Below are 14279 nucleotides of genomic sequence, written 5' to 3'. Positions count from 1 at the left end.
ATTGTTTACGCAAAACTTGTAGCTGCATGTTTCTTTCCGATATTGTTAGAAATAAAGTAAGTGCAATTTTTGTTTATAGTTTTTTCCATAAAATTAAGTTAACTAGTAACAACACTCTCTGCTGTATAAAACTTTATCAGTTTAGGAGATAATTTCTCGTATCTCGGAAAGTACGTAAAGCCCTTAGTCCTGCGCCTGTCCTCTCTCCGATCGTGTCGGTCTGCCGTTCCATAGGGTTTAGAGAGTTCGGGAACAGATAGTACACCTGCGTTTGCGCACTTGTGCACTATAATATCTCCTGCGTAGTTGGCTAGTCTAGTTAGACAGACTGGCCACGCTAATCGAAATGGATCGGGAGATTTATATTCATAGTAGACTGAATTCAAAGAATCTTTAAAAAAACGTATTATGCCGCTAAAATACATTAATAAATATTAATGCAGCAATCTAACAACAAAATAGTTAATTTAAATACGTTTCCCTGCATTTTCTCCAGTATTTTGTTATACAATCAGTACTTGGTATCACTGGTAGCCACTGTTTATTACCAGTACCTTTAAACTTGTTACTGGTCAGCAAACAACATTTTTGCCTAGTACAAGTTTTGTAATTTGCATAGGACATGCAAATCCATTCGTTCTTGGAAGTTGCGTTGAAATCTCTACTACGGTCGCTTGTACTTTATTTGTTTGCGAAAAAAGAAACTTTTGGAAAAACATATCGATGTTTTGCGACCAAAAGAGGGCAAGCGACATTTTTTTTGCCATAATGACTTATTTAATGGAGTTATACACATCATTCAATGGAGAAACATTCGCTGATTCTCACGGTAACCCAAAACCGCAAAAAATATCGTTAGCCCTCTTTTGCCGGAAGGCATCTACATATTATATAGTAGAAATAGCAAACCCGGCGAACTCCGTTTCGCCACCAACGCTTTTTTAATTTGTTCCTGAATTTTCTTTGCTATAAACCTCACGGAACCCGAGACCTTTGTGACGTATGCAAAACCGCTGGAAATCGGTTATGTGCGTTCTGGAGTTATTGCGTCAGGAAGGAAAACCCGACTTATTTTTATACATAGAATACCTAAGCAATATTTAACGACTTAATCGTGGGATACTTAATAATTAACAAAACTATTAACAAACAAGAGATCTTGAAGTGTTACCCAAGCTATGGCGCAATGACTCATCACCATCGGCAACCTCATTAATAGGCTACATCCATCAATGATCTCCTCGTGGTATTGACCTACACACTACACACGTGATTAATCTTATTTAAATATGTACATATGTATTTCATTTTGCGTAACTTTTTTATTAGGTAGTATTTGCATACGAGACTAAAGTCGATTTTTTTGTGGAGGGAATATCATCCATTGACTTCTCCCGCCTTGGGCGACGCAAGAGGGAGTGTCAGACTCTTACTGACTGAAAAGCGTCCCGTTCCTACTCCGCTTTTTGAGCCGGAGCCCCCGCAAGGCAGTCCACAGCTCCGGGTCGTCATCATTCCTACTGGACCCCGTCTGCGATAGTCTGATGGCTCTTTGAGGCAAGCGCGGAACGCGACTATACACGACGCGTTACTACATACTCTTAAATACTACTAGTACTACGAACTATTCTTAAATGACCCTTCCTTTTTGGCTGGTATTTTTTGAGATGCGAAGAGTAGCAATAGGAAACTGCTTGGTGATGAAAGTGTACAAAAACTACAGGCGTGCCTAACAAAAAGTTCAAACACATCTTTCCTAGAAACTGTTTACGAGATTCTCTTTGAAAGAGGACTCCAAGAATATGAGGAATTATTTTAAAAATGCCACCTGATGTCAACCTGTCCAATTGACTGGCTTGCATCGTAAATCCAGCTCAAGTTTGTGCGTAAACGCTTCCCTGTTATGTCATAATGCTGCGGCCAACATGTTCTACAGTATACCTACTATGTGTTAATGTGTTTGTAATAAACTATATATACGCAGAAGGCTTACCTACTGAAATAATCTGATATCAATGATAATTATATATGACAATGGTTTGCTATTATAACACAATTACCTACTGTACCACGAGCTACTCCTTAGAATTTCTTTCCTCTCCACATAGAACAAGAAAATTTTAGAAAGATTTTATCTAAGGAAGTAACAGTACCGTACGTAACTACTTAATTTACAGGCGAATCCAGTGTACATTATTTACTTGGACTTATAATATAATCGGCTAAAGGTGCGTACCTATTATATTAATATACTCACTAGTGATCTGCTGATTTTTATCTCCTTTTAAGTCCCTACTATACTCCTAATATATTACTATATTATAATCTGAAGATAATACCTAACTTCTATTAAGAACTTACCTTCTACAACGATTCTGTTACATAAAGCACGTGACGTTTGTACTAAAATCCCGTACGACCACATTCTCTGCTGACATCCCAACAAATCAAGTGGACGTAACATTTAATTGGATCTGTTTTGCAGTTCTATAGTTTTTGCGACATTCTCCGTTTGTATAGGGAAACCATTTGCATTAGATTGTTTTATTTCTTAGAGAAGAAAATAGTACCCACAATCGTAATCATTCTTGAGCGTTTTCTAAAAAAATAAAAGGTGGTTGATTAACGAGGTTTGAGTGTTATAGTTACAAAAGTAAGTACAAAAGATTAAGTTAGAGCGCCTTTACACTAGCGTTTATCTAGCGCAGTCGTTCGATAAAATATACGCAACGCAGACGCCACAACTACGCGGCGCAGGCGTTGCGTATTTGCGTTGAACGCCTGGTCAAACGCTAGTGTAAATGCGCTCTTAATAGTTTCTTTATTTTAACAACCTGTATAATATGCCCGCAATGTTTTTACTAACAATTAATAACCAGCCTCAAACTCCGATTTTGCAAGTGAAGTCAGGTCTAAAAACTTAACAAGCATTTTATGCAATACGACAAGCAAACTACATCATCGTGGCAACTGCCAAAAAACCTGCATTGTGGAATGATTTACGCAATTACACAATTTTACACCAAATATACATTACTTTAGACTTCGTAATCCTTTGATAATTATGACACCGTTATAAATTCACTTTGATGACGGCTAGAAGACTGCTCACCTAGTAAAGTGATGAGGCGTGAATTGCAGCACTTGTTCAATATGTTCATCAACCAGACATCGAAGTGGGTCCACTTGTTCCGATACACTGATTGGGTGGAGAAAAGCAATTTTATATAATTTACAGCTGTAGTGCGCTTCAGTGGACCAAACTGAAATGTATCGGTTGAGGTTTGGTGTGAGTGTAGACGATTCTATTGGATAAAAAAATAATAATACAAAGTAATTTAATATTATTATTTTTTTATCCAATAGAATAAATTAATTTGGTGAATAAAAATGATTATGGGAATTTAAATAAGTTGGTCTATTATCTACATAATATGTAATATATAGTGCGTAAATATTACATGAGTTACGCTTGTAATTTAATATTCCGATTAAAAAAAATGAAGTCCCAAAATGGATCCCTGAGGAACTCTTTATTCTTTATAAATCAATCATAATTAACAACATATTTTTATTCAACTTGATCCTTTTCGTACATTTTTAGCCGATTCTATAGCTATATGATATCACAGAATATTGCATGACTATTACAAATGAGTTCAAGTGTTTAATTAAGTAATTATACCATGATCACGGAAGTCAAACGCTTAAGTCAGTGCACAGAAATCTATTCAACCACAATTCTTCTTAGCATCGTTGCAACTGCCACCACTAGCCACATTATGTCATAAAGCTTATTACAGACTATCAATAACTCCTGACTATCATTAGCGAGGAGTTAAATCATTTATACTGATTGATGATGGACCGGCATACCACATTAGTAGCTATTACAACATAGTATATTTCCTGCTACAAGGATTTAGAATAAGGTTACAATTGGATAAGGAAATCCTTGATAGAAATTAGACTTAAATATCCTTTAAATGCAATAGGATTTGTGTTTCGATTTATTTCGAAATCCGAAGTTTCATTTCACAATTAGAACCAGACAAGTCCAGAATATATTGAGTGCTAAATAAGAAATTTTGAGGATACTACGTTGATAACCCACTGGCTTAACCAATTAATGTAATTTGACTGCACCTTAACTAAAAAGATTTTTCTAAATCTATACTGACTTGTTTTCGTTCATTGATATCTACCAAAGCAGTTATCGTTACGTGTGCATGAACGAGTAACCCATTTTTCTCCTTGGCTAAATTTTAAGTACATACGTCTAATAAATTAGAGTTATTATCAAGTAGCACCAGTTTCATACAAACTGGAACCTAACAATTATTTAGTCATTATTTCTCACCTTGGCTTCTAAAATATTGCAGCAAGTAATTTTTTTGTTGTATCTACTCTTATGACAACGCAATAAAATATTTGGCTGAGTTATTTCTAATTAGTGTCATTGCGTCTTTGTTTTACTTTAGTGTATTAGGAAATATTATATTTAATTAAGATGGAGTAGCGGGTTTGATTGGTAACTGGTGCAATTTGATAGCTTGTGAATCGGATTGCCAGAAGATGATTACGTATAATGGTAATTGATGCCGAAACTGGTTCAGTTATCTGTTGTTATGTCTTAATTAAATAAATATTAACAGTATCTATGTACGATGTTATATGATGAAAGCAAGACACAGATAACTCTTTTAATTGACTTCTTTGATCAAATTTAACTGCTTACTCAGGACGTTAAACAAACTCTCAGGCTCTGATCATGAGATTGTCCAATCAAGTTCAAAATATTTCTTTATTCTGTCCTAAATTCAAAGTCACAAGCTCGCCCTTTATACTACATTTAGCACTTATCATATCTGGCAACAAGAGCTTGCTCAGTACTCACTTCAAGTACATAAAACTTACAACCTAAATTCAGCCATAAGGGACGATTTATTTAACCAAGACGATAAAGGATATTGCAAGATTGGCACTTGAGACACCGATGTCTGTCCGCCGCAAATTACTTATACGACCCGGTGTCAAACCCGCATCACTTGGACACCAATCATTTATAAGTCTACTTGTCCTTAATCGAAAGAAGATGTTTTACTCTAAAGTCAGCAGATATTGGATAGATTTATTTTTTCTTCACATCAGCGGTTCCTCGTAGATAGCTTATCTGTGTGCTGTCTTGTTCCTTGTCTCATCTCAAAATCACCTACTGCTGTGTTCATACAGGCCTTTTAATGGTTACCTAAATCAGCAAATTGTTTTCGATAAAGAATCATTTCTAAAGACTAGTTTAATAAAATTAAGAATTAAGTGTCTCAGTGCGGTAATAAGTACTTATCTATAAATCTATATAAGATTCCTCTTTTGAGTCCGTCAGTATTTTAATTGTCAGTAATAGAATAGAATCTATTAATGTCTAATTATTGATTAGACTACGTGAGATTTAAGCATAATAGATATTAGTCACCAGATTTTAGTTTCTTTTACAAACAAGGTGTTATATTTTTCTTTGTTAAATGCAATGTTTAATGTTCTATTACAAAGCATCATAAATAACTCAAAGATAGTTATCTTACAACGTGCTAATGGCCGTTAAAGCGCTCTATTTGTGTTGCGATTTGATGAACAGATTATACTTCTTATTAATTAGACGCTATGAGTAATCTGATGAGATTTACAGATCTTGTGCTAACAAGCATTGCTACTGAGAAGATCTAAATGACTACATAATATTTGTTAGAACAATAACTGCATAATTTAATTAGGACAATAGGACACAAAGAACTAAAATAAAAATTGTGGAAGTATTTTAGAGAGACAACATCGACAAAAACCTTTTTTGAAGGTTTCGACTCGAGAGCCGACTACAAAACCCTTTTCTTCAGCAGTCTACGCTTACAACTACTCAACTAAAGCATTCAAACGTTACACAGTACAATATCTAAACGGTATCACCTTACAACAGCCGCACTTAACATCATTACAATCACTGCAAGCATCAGTTTCGCGCCACTATTACAGGCATGCGATAAACAGCCATAGCTGTTACAAAACTATTCTAACATGCAAACCAGGGCAATTTCTTAACACACTAGTCGCATTTATTGAACCAGAGTCTTCACTAATTAACTAAGCACTAGTTATTAAGTTTTACTGGACCGATTCGGAAGACAGGTTTCCAGTTATTTTGATGGTTGGCATCCTTTTTTTTTGGTCGGTTCTTGTCTAGAACTTGTCTACGAAATGTATTGTTTGATTTGGCTAGTTATGTAATTTAGTTTTATGTTTGCAGTTAGTGGTACTAGAATTTCTTCTTTTTTTTATTCATGACTTTGCTTTGGAATGAACATCTTCATTGGGCTATCGATAGACAAATTGATTTCGAGTATACAAAAGGGCCTGTTTGCGATGTATTTCAATGCAATGACTGTGATTTTGGCATAGCATTTAAATCAATGTTTTATTCTGTTATATCAATGTAGCATTCTTCTGCAGGACGTATGGTAACTGATGATGATAATACAATGAACTCGTTAATGAAGCTTTGAGTTAGTTATTCTTACTAATATTATAACTGTGGAATGAGCTGTCGTCGGCGGTATTTCCGAACCGATACGACCTTCAAACCTTCAAGAAAAGAGCATACTCCTTTTTAAAAAATTAAGGCCGGCAACGCACCTGTGACTCCTCTGGTGTTGCGGGTGTCCATGGGCGGCGCTGATCGCTTACCATCAGGTGACTCGTTTGCTCGTTTGCCTCCTATTCCATAAAAAAAAAAAAAAAAAAATGCGAACATTTGTAAGAATGTTTGTTACTCTTTCACGTCAAAACGGCTAAAGGGATTGTAATTAAATTTGAAACAGAGGTAGATTATGGTCTGGAATTACTCATAGGCTACTTTTTATACCACGGCAACGCGGGCAAAGCCACTGGCAGAAGTTTGCACAAATATATTTCTCTGTTTCTCGCTACCCAAGAATATGTTGATACGTCCATAACTTATATGTACTTCGGCTGCTTACCATAACTACATTATATATTTGTCAAATTACACTCGTTGGCCGTCAATTTAGATTATGAATGCCTGAAGGTAATATTTGGTAATCTGTCATTATACGAGTAAGATGTATCGATTTACATAATATGTATATGTGCCTTAAGGTAATAAATTTCATTAATTTAATTTTGTACATGTGAAATCTGCCGAGCCTGTGGTCACAAATCTAAAGTGAATTTATGATCTACAGCTATATGTGCTATGTGCAACATTTTTCTATTCGTCTACTTCATAATCGTCAGCCAAAATTTGCCCTGGTCAAGGTTTACCTAATTAGAGCAGAGTAATATCATCCTTATACTTGGTGGTTTAGGGATCACAGGACAAATGAGTTAAGAAGTAGTCAAAGCCCTAATATCTTGTACTCTTGTCCACAGATACTTCGTGAGCACCGTCCTGCAGTTCCAGATCTACCGCGCCCTCTGTGAGCGTACTGGTCAGTTCATTGTCGGCGACCCAACGCGACCCCTGCATAAATGTGACATCTACAGGAACCCTGAGGCTGGACGGATTCTAACGTGAGTATTAAATATTAAAATACTCTTATAAGTAAACTCTTTCTGTTATCTACAAATTGTTGTATGATGATTGAGGGTGTGGGGTGATGTGTTAGTCACATTATTAAAAAAAAAAGAAATGTTCAAGAGATATTTTTAACGAACATTTTGGAGTACATTAGTATCTAGTATTTAGCTGTAGCAGGATTTCGTGGCAACGATTGAGAATCTGCAGATAATTTTTCCCATAAAAGTTCGAACTATTTAGTAAACTAATGTTCTGTTATGGCTGATACCAACCCGGAGCTGCGGACTACAGGTTAGCGGGTTACCGGGGCTGCGGTTCGTAAACCAGGAATAGGAACGGGGTGGTTTTTAGTCAGTAAAAATCTGACACTCCCTCTCGTCTCACCCAAGAAGTCATTGGATGATTTTACCCACTCAAATAAAAACCCCTTTCAAAGCCTAAAAGTTAAGTAAGAAACTTCACACTCGAGTTATAACTACTCAATCAATCGCACAGTCAATTAGATAGTAATCAATAATAATTTCACATAAATCGTAGATAGTGATCTCGCGGCGTGAAGCGGAGCGGCCTTGACCGTAGCCATTAGTTGTTGGGTACTTACATTCATGTTATTTATTTATTTATAATATCTCTGTATATGTTTATGTAATGATCTACTGCTTTGAGGCTGTTGATGTTGTGTGGGTTTGTGTGTTTGTTTGCTCGCAATTTTGTTTTCATTGATTATTTTGCTGGAGTAGTATTTTCTGTTTTATTCTGTTATTATTTACTTTTATGGTATAAGTAATATTTTTATGATTATTCTTCATCACTCATATTTAGGCCTCCTCTCAGTAGGTGATATAGGTAATATGTGGGAAATTAATCAGTAAAGTAGGTATACAAAATCAAATCAATATGTAATCTAAAATCCTTTAGCCAAATAAAATAAAATAAAATATTTGACTGTTAAATTTCTTTATGTAAAAATCGGACTAAACACTAATTTAGTTGCCAAACCTGAACCATCGACTCTGGAATCGGTTATAGCATTTATTTATTACAGTCATGTGAATATGCGAACAAAACTCTATAGATAAACATACTTTACAAATATCAAACTGATAATTTATTAAATTATATTTGAATTTATAATAACCATAAAACTGTAAAATTATACTAACACCAGAAGTCCTTGGTGACAAGTTGCAACATCCAAATAAAGTTGTCACGGAAAAATGCATTTTAATTAATTTGTTCATCCCACTAATTACGCGTTAATTTTTGGACATTAATGTAGACTTTACGCACTTAGAAATACGGTTCATATTACATATCACTTTTGTACTCGAAACTAGAACACGGATGCGATCTAATTTCAACTGTAGAACTTTTACAAAGAGTCGAATTTCATTCGGGTGAAAATTGGTAAAATATATTCTATCAGCCATTGTAATTTAGACTTTATCGTAGAAAACTTAGGGTTTGTTTTAGTTGGTGGTAGGTGTAAAAATAAAGCATGGTGCAGACAATTGCGCGTCTCCTTGCGGATGTGACCACTTGACGCATGGATGCGGGCCGCATTATTAAATTTTATTCGTAATATTGTTACATCGTTAAATTCTGTTCTGATGTTAGCGATACATAATATTATTATGTCAACTTTATTCTGCACTAGTGACCCGCCCCAGCTTCGCATGTGCAATGGTGATATGCATATGCATGTATTATCTATACATATAATAAAATCATAGAAAAGTGCTGTCTGTACATTGAAAATAAAAATAAAAAAAATAGCAGGGGTTATTGTTATGTCGATGTCGAGACGCTCTCAGATGTAGTCCTGTCACTATCAATTCTTTATAAAATGTCTGAGATAGCAGGATATTTAAGTACAACTTAATATATTTTTATTTCAAAAATCAAAAAATTAAAATAAGATTGAGTAGCGTTTTAAGAAAATAAATTGTAAAAAGGCGTCTATCTATAATTATTAAAAAACTGCATCAAAATCCGTTGCGTAGTTTTAAAGATTTAAGCATACAAAGTGGACATAGGGATGGAGAAAGCGACTTTGTCAATTATAAGTAGTTACTGCGTAATGATTCGTTAAACAACTGCCGCACTAGTAAGTCTATACATTTCAAAGATTACTTAAACTATTCCTTATTTACAATTTTTTATCGACAATAATTGCTAAGGACTGGGTAACCATTACATGGTATAATTTTTGATGGTGGTGAAAATGGGTGTTACCGCTATAGCGGTAACACCCATTTTCATCAACATACATATGTATATCACTGCTTTCCTAAGAGGCGTTTAACTACATTTGGTTTTTTACCAACCTATAAGTGACACCTTCACAAGTTTAGGTGCTACGTCACACTAAGTAACTCTTAGTTAAAAGAGATGTCTGTCATTCTCCTAAATAATTATTATTTGATATTACACTGGTTATCAAAACAGTGTAACAGTGACATTGTAACCTTAAAAAAAATTGCAAACAAATCTAGATTTTAAAAGTATTTATATAACGTTTAATTTCGAAATTCACTATCAATCTATAGTAGGTGTTGATAAAATCTATAAATCTATAGATATTGCAAGAGATAAACAAGAATTTGATACACAAATTTACATTTAATTACATAAGGCATAAACATCATATTTATTTTTAACTGTCCTCGTTGCCCAATAAATTAACAGTTATCTATACTAAATACATGCATTATTACTTAATTAATTATGTTCTTAATTGCACATACTTACATATATTCTACTGACCTAATGTGTAACTGAATAAATTGCATTAACTAATGACACGAGCTAAAAATATAAGACTGCCTTTTTACCAATAACAAAATTATTGAGCACCTAGCTTTACTGATGGACAGACTGACAGACTATTATATATTTCTTTATTTGTTGACGTTGACGAAAAGTACTGATTAGTATATGGTTTAATTGGAATAAATGATTTGACGTAGTAACAAACATTTCTTAAAACAAGATTCAGACATAAGTCTATAATAAGTCTAGTCTCCCAATCTACTATTCAGAAATCGTATCAAATATCGGTTATAAGTTCAAAATATAGGTACCTATCTTCCTCAATACAACGCTGACTCAACTAGTAAAGCAACAAGTTCACAAACTGAATCCAAACTCCAAACTGTTGTAACGTTTACCTCCTACAGTATTATGGGAGCCTGGTACATCTAGCGGCGCGCTTACAACAAGCGAATCGATCCGCGACCACCGACATTTTGTGTTACACTTACATAATTTACATGAACGCAATATTTGGGCTTTTTGAACGTGTGAAAAATACCGTGTAAGCGCCAAAACGTGCAAAAATTACAACATTTTTGGAAATATAGATCTTTGAAGGTAAACATAAAACTATGTCATAGGCAGAATGGATGTAGTTCTTTGAGAGTAAACATAAAACTATGTCATAGGTACAAACATATGAAAAATATATAGATTATTTTTAACGTTTTTTGTCTTAACTCGCCGATACCTTGAAGAGGTGAAATGGTAAACAGACGATAAAATATAGGATTTGATTCCAAGTTAATCGTAGGATGTCTTAACTTAGTTTAAACCTACCAACTCTGGCTTGGCTTAAGCCCAAATTGCGGTGTACTTAGTAGTTCAAGCCACCGTTACATCAACTAGGCTTTGGTTTTATAGTTTACCCACACATACAAATCTGAAGCAGGCGAGATTTAACAGTAGATGCTTGACGACAAAAATAATTTAGATGGGAAACCCTATTGTTAATGTTCACGTTTTTAGACGAAGAAGTTTATGAATCCGTCGATGTAACGAAAAGATCTGTGTCCTTAGTTTTGTTGTGTAATTTAAACAGACCAAGTTATATGCGTCTCCAGTTTTGATGACTTGAATTTCTCAAATTAATGTTGTACTGTGACGTCATAGTACAACGTCCCATATATTGTATTTTTATAAATATAAATATAAGTAGTTGGTAACTAGTTATTATCACCTAACGACATTTCAAAGCTATTTTTCTTAATTTACGTAATACTAACATTCTCCATTGTTAGACGATAACGTATAGAGCAGCATAATCGTTATACAAATACTATTAAATTTTATCCATTTGTGCCTATACGTGCCATACGTATCATAACTTTAGCCTAGCTTGCATTATTAGCACCCTTTCCTAGGTGAAACAATTCAGCCCTCCATAACCTAAAGATATTACGTTTAGAAGATACAATAAGAACCATAACAATGGCACACACCTGGTACAAATAATCTAGACACATTTCATAAACAAGTACGCAAATCCACAGCAAAATATACACGTAAATGTAGAATTCAATTGTGATAGAAAATCGTGACTCCACTGCTGGCCTAATTACCATTAAACAGAGGTATAGGAAGCCTGGGCATATGGGTCGGAGGTATTGCGAAAATCACGCTGGACTTACGCTTTGGGCGACTAAAATGTGTATTTTTAATTGTATGTTAAATATTCTGTAGAGAAATAGACTAGACTACCAAAAAAGAAATTTCAAAATCAGTTTACAGTAATAATTTTATTTTGAGGTAAGACTTGGTTATACAAATATTTTTACCTATTTGATATTTTCATACAGACATCAAAAACAAAAGTAATAATTAACGTAATATTTTTCCGTGTTTTCCTCATAAATAAATAATGTTTTATCCTTAAAAAAGATCTTAATTAAGTCGGTGAAAAGTAGCTGTTCATTTGTTTTTGTTTATTTTTTCTATATTTTCTAAAAGGCAATGTAGGTTTGATAAATATTTAAAATTGCATTACAATGTAGCGTAATGTCTTGGGTCCGGAGCATTGGGGTGTATTATTCATATAAATGAGCACAGTTTATCACGATCTCTCGGTACTTTATCACGAATGAGGAAGTAGCGCTGGTGAGTTATGAATTACATTTTGATTTTTTTAGACAATACGTTTGTAAAGTGTTTTAAAGACAAAAAATAGGTAATTTTTTACCTGACTTGAACATACTGCTCAATTAAAATAAAAATATTCTTTCGACTGACTGTGACCACAATCAATCAGAAACGTTAAGATAAAAATTCAAGAAAATTAAAATTAAACCATTCTGTACAATTTACCAAATGCATAATATACTACAAGGATAACAATATAAAAACGATCAAGCGTCATTTTAATGCTCCGACCGCATAGTCTACATTTTATCCCATAGACTGGACACTTATGTAACCCAATGCAGATCCAAATCTGTTCTATAGTAGCTGTTCGTATTGCGCTATGAGAATCTTATTGAATCACACCATGTACCTTGATTTATTGAAGTTAGGTAATTTAGGTTAAGCTGCTTTCACTGAAGTTTAGAATACGATGGGGTATTTTCGATGGTTGAATTTTTGCAAGTTTATTTATTTGTACCATACCATTGCCATTGTTTGTACAGAATCTGAACACATTGTCAATATTGTCATGTGTACGGGTTTGGGTTCGATCGTCCAGTATCTTAGATGGGAAATAGATTGGCGTTCAATCCTTAAATTTTGACTGGCTTCTCAAATTACAATGTTTACATCATTATCATTGTAATTAGCCAGAATACGCCCTGTATATTGTTGTTGAACAAAAATTTCCGTCTTAATACGAATTTTAGTTGATCGACCGAAATTTTTCTTTGAACCCCTAATTTATAATTTCTTACATTTGCCTGGAACTAGGAATTGTGGCCGGTGTTTTGTAACAACCTCTGTTACATCTAGAACTAATAATCGCTATATTAACAAGTACTGACGCCTTAGGGGCTACAAGCACCTATTTGCAAAGAAATTAAACGCATAACTTCCTACTAAATAAGTAGATATTCGAGTAAGATGCTCGTCGTAACAATTTCTTAGTTACCACCAGTACACAACACGTAATGTAAGTAAATCTCACTCATAATGACATTTTATGTAATCTTATAACGCAAATACGTATTAATGTTCATTCCTCACTCTTATAGCAACATATCGACGCTGGAAAGGCAAAATGTATTAACCGCCATTATGTGAATTGTTCAGTAGAGCGATTTGAAGTTTCAAATTTTGCAAAAAAAATCATAACTAATTAATTACTGGAGCTTTTTCATTGAAACTCAAAATAGTTATTACGAATAACGTTTACTATGAAATGTAATAATAGAAAATAATGTAAGTGTCTTCGTGTCCAAGATTTTGGAGTTAATACAACGCAGGCCATAATCTTGGTTAGGTAAAATTGACTTAAGTCAGTTGACCGTACTCACCGTGTCCAGGTAAAACATGTTTTAACGAACGAAAAGCTGCATAAATGAGCTAGATAAAATGTGTTATATTCTGTACAGCATACTAACACGTCTAAGTAAAATGTTTTATCAGGCCCGGTCAAGTCAGACCATGAAAACTAAAATGTCTTATCTTGCATTAAGCTAAAGTTTTCGCTGGGCTTTAAGTATTATCTCACAATATTAATGAATAATGGAAGTTACGGGTAAAACTAAATAACGCAAAAATTTTTTTTAAAATGACTTTTCATCGCAAAATGAAGAAAAAATATAAACCACTTACTTCTGAGATCAATCAGTCTTAAAAAAACCGGCCAAGTGCGAGTCAGACTCGCCCATGAGGGGTTCCGTAGCAGCAAGTAGATGGCATAATATAAAAGTTATAAAATAACTTCGTT

The 14279-nt window shown here is 34.1% G+C and overlaps 1 protein-coding gene across 1 annotated transcript in view; it reads left to right on the top strand.

The window, feature by feature from the left end:
- The window catches only part of LOC126912734 (angiotensin-converting enzyme), a 150541-nt gene that overhangs the window by 130823 nt on the left and 5439 nt on the right, over positions 1-14279 (top strand). Inside the window, exon 10 of the mRNA XM_050706395.1 lies at positions 7441-7581. Within this exon, the coding sequence (XP_050562352.1) occupies positions 7441-7581 (141 nt within the window). The remainder of the gene's footprint in view (positions 1-7440; positions 7582-14279) is intronic.

The sequence above is a fragment of the Spodoptera frugiperda genome, chromosome 29, assembly GCF_023101765.2.
Source record: "Spodoptera frugiperda isolate SF20-4 chromosome 29, AGI-APGP_CSIRO_Sfru_2.0, whole genome shotgun sequence".
NCBI classification, from domain to species: Eukaryota; Metazoa; Arthropoda; class Insecta; order Lepidoptera; family Noctuidae; genus Spodoptera; species Spodoptera frugiperda.
The sequence above is the reverse complement of the archived record's forward strand: the minus strand, read 5'-3'. Positions and strand labels throughout refer to the sequence as shown.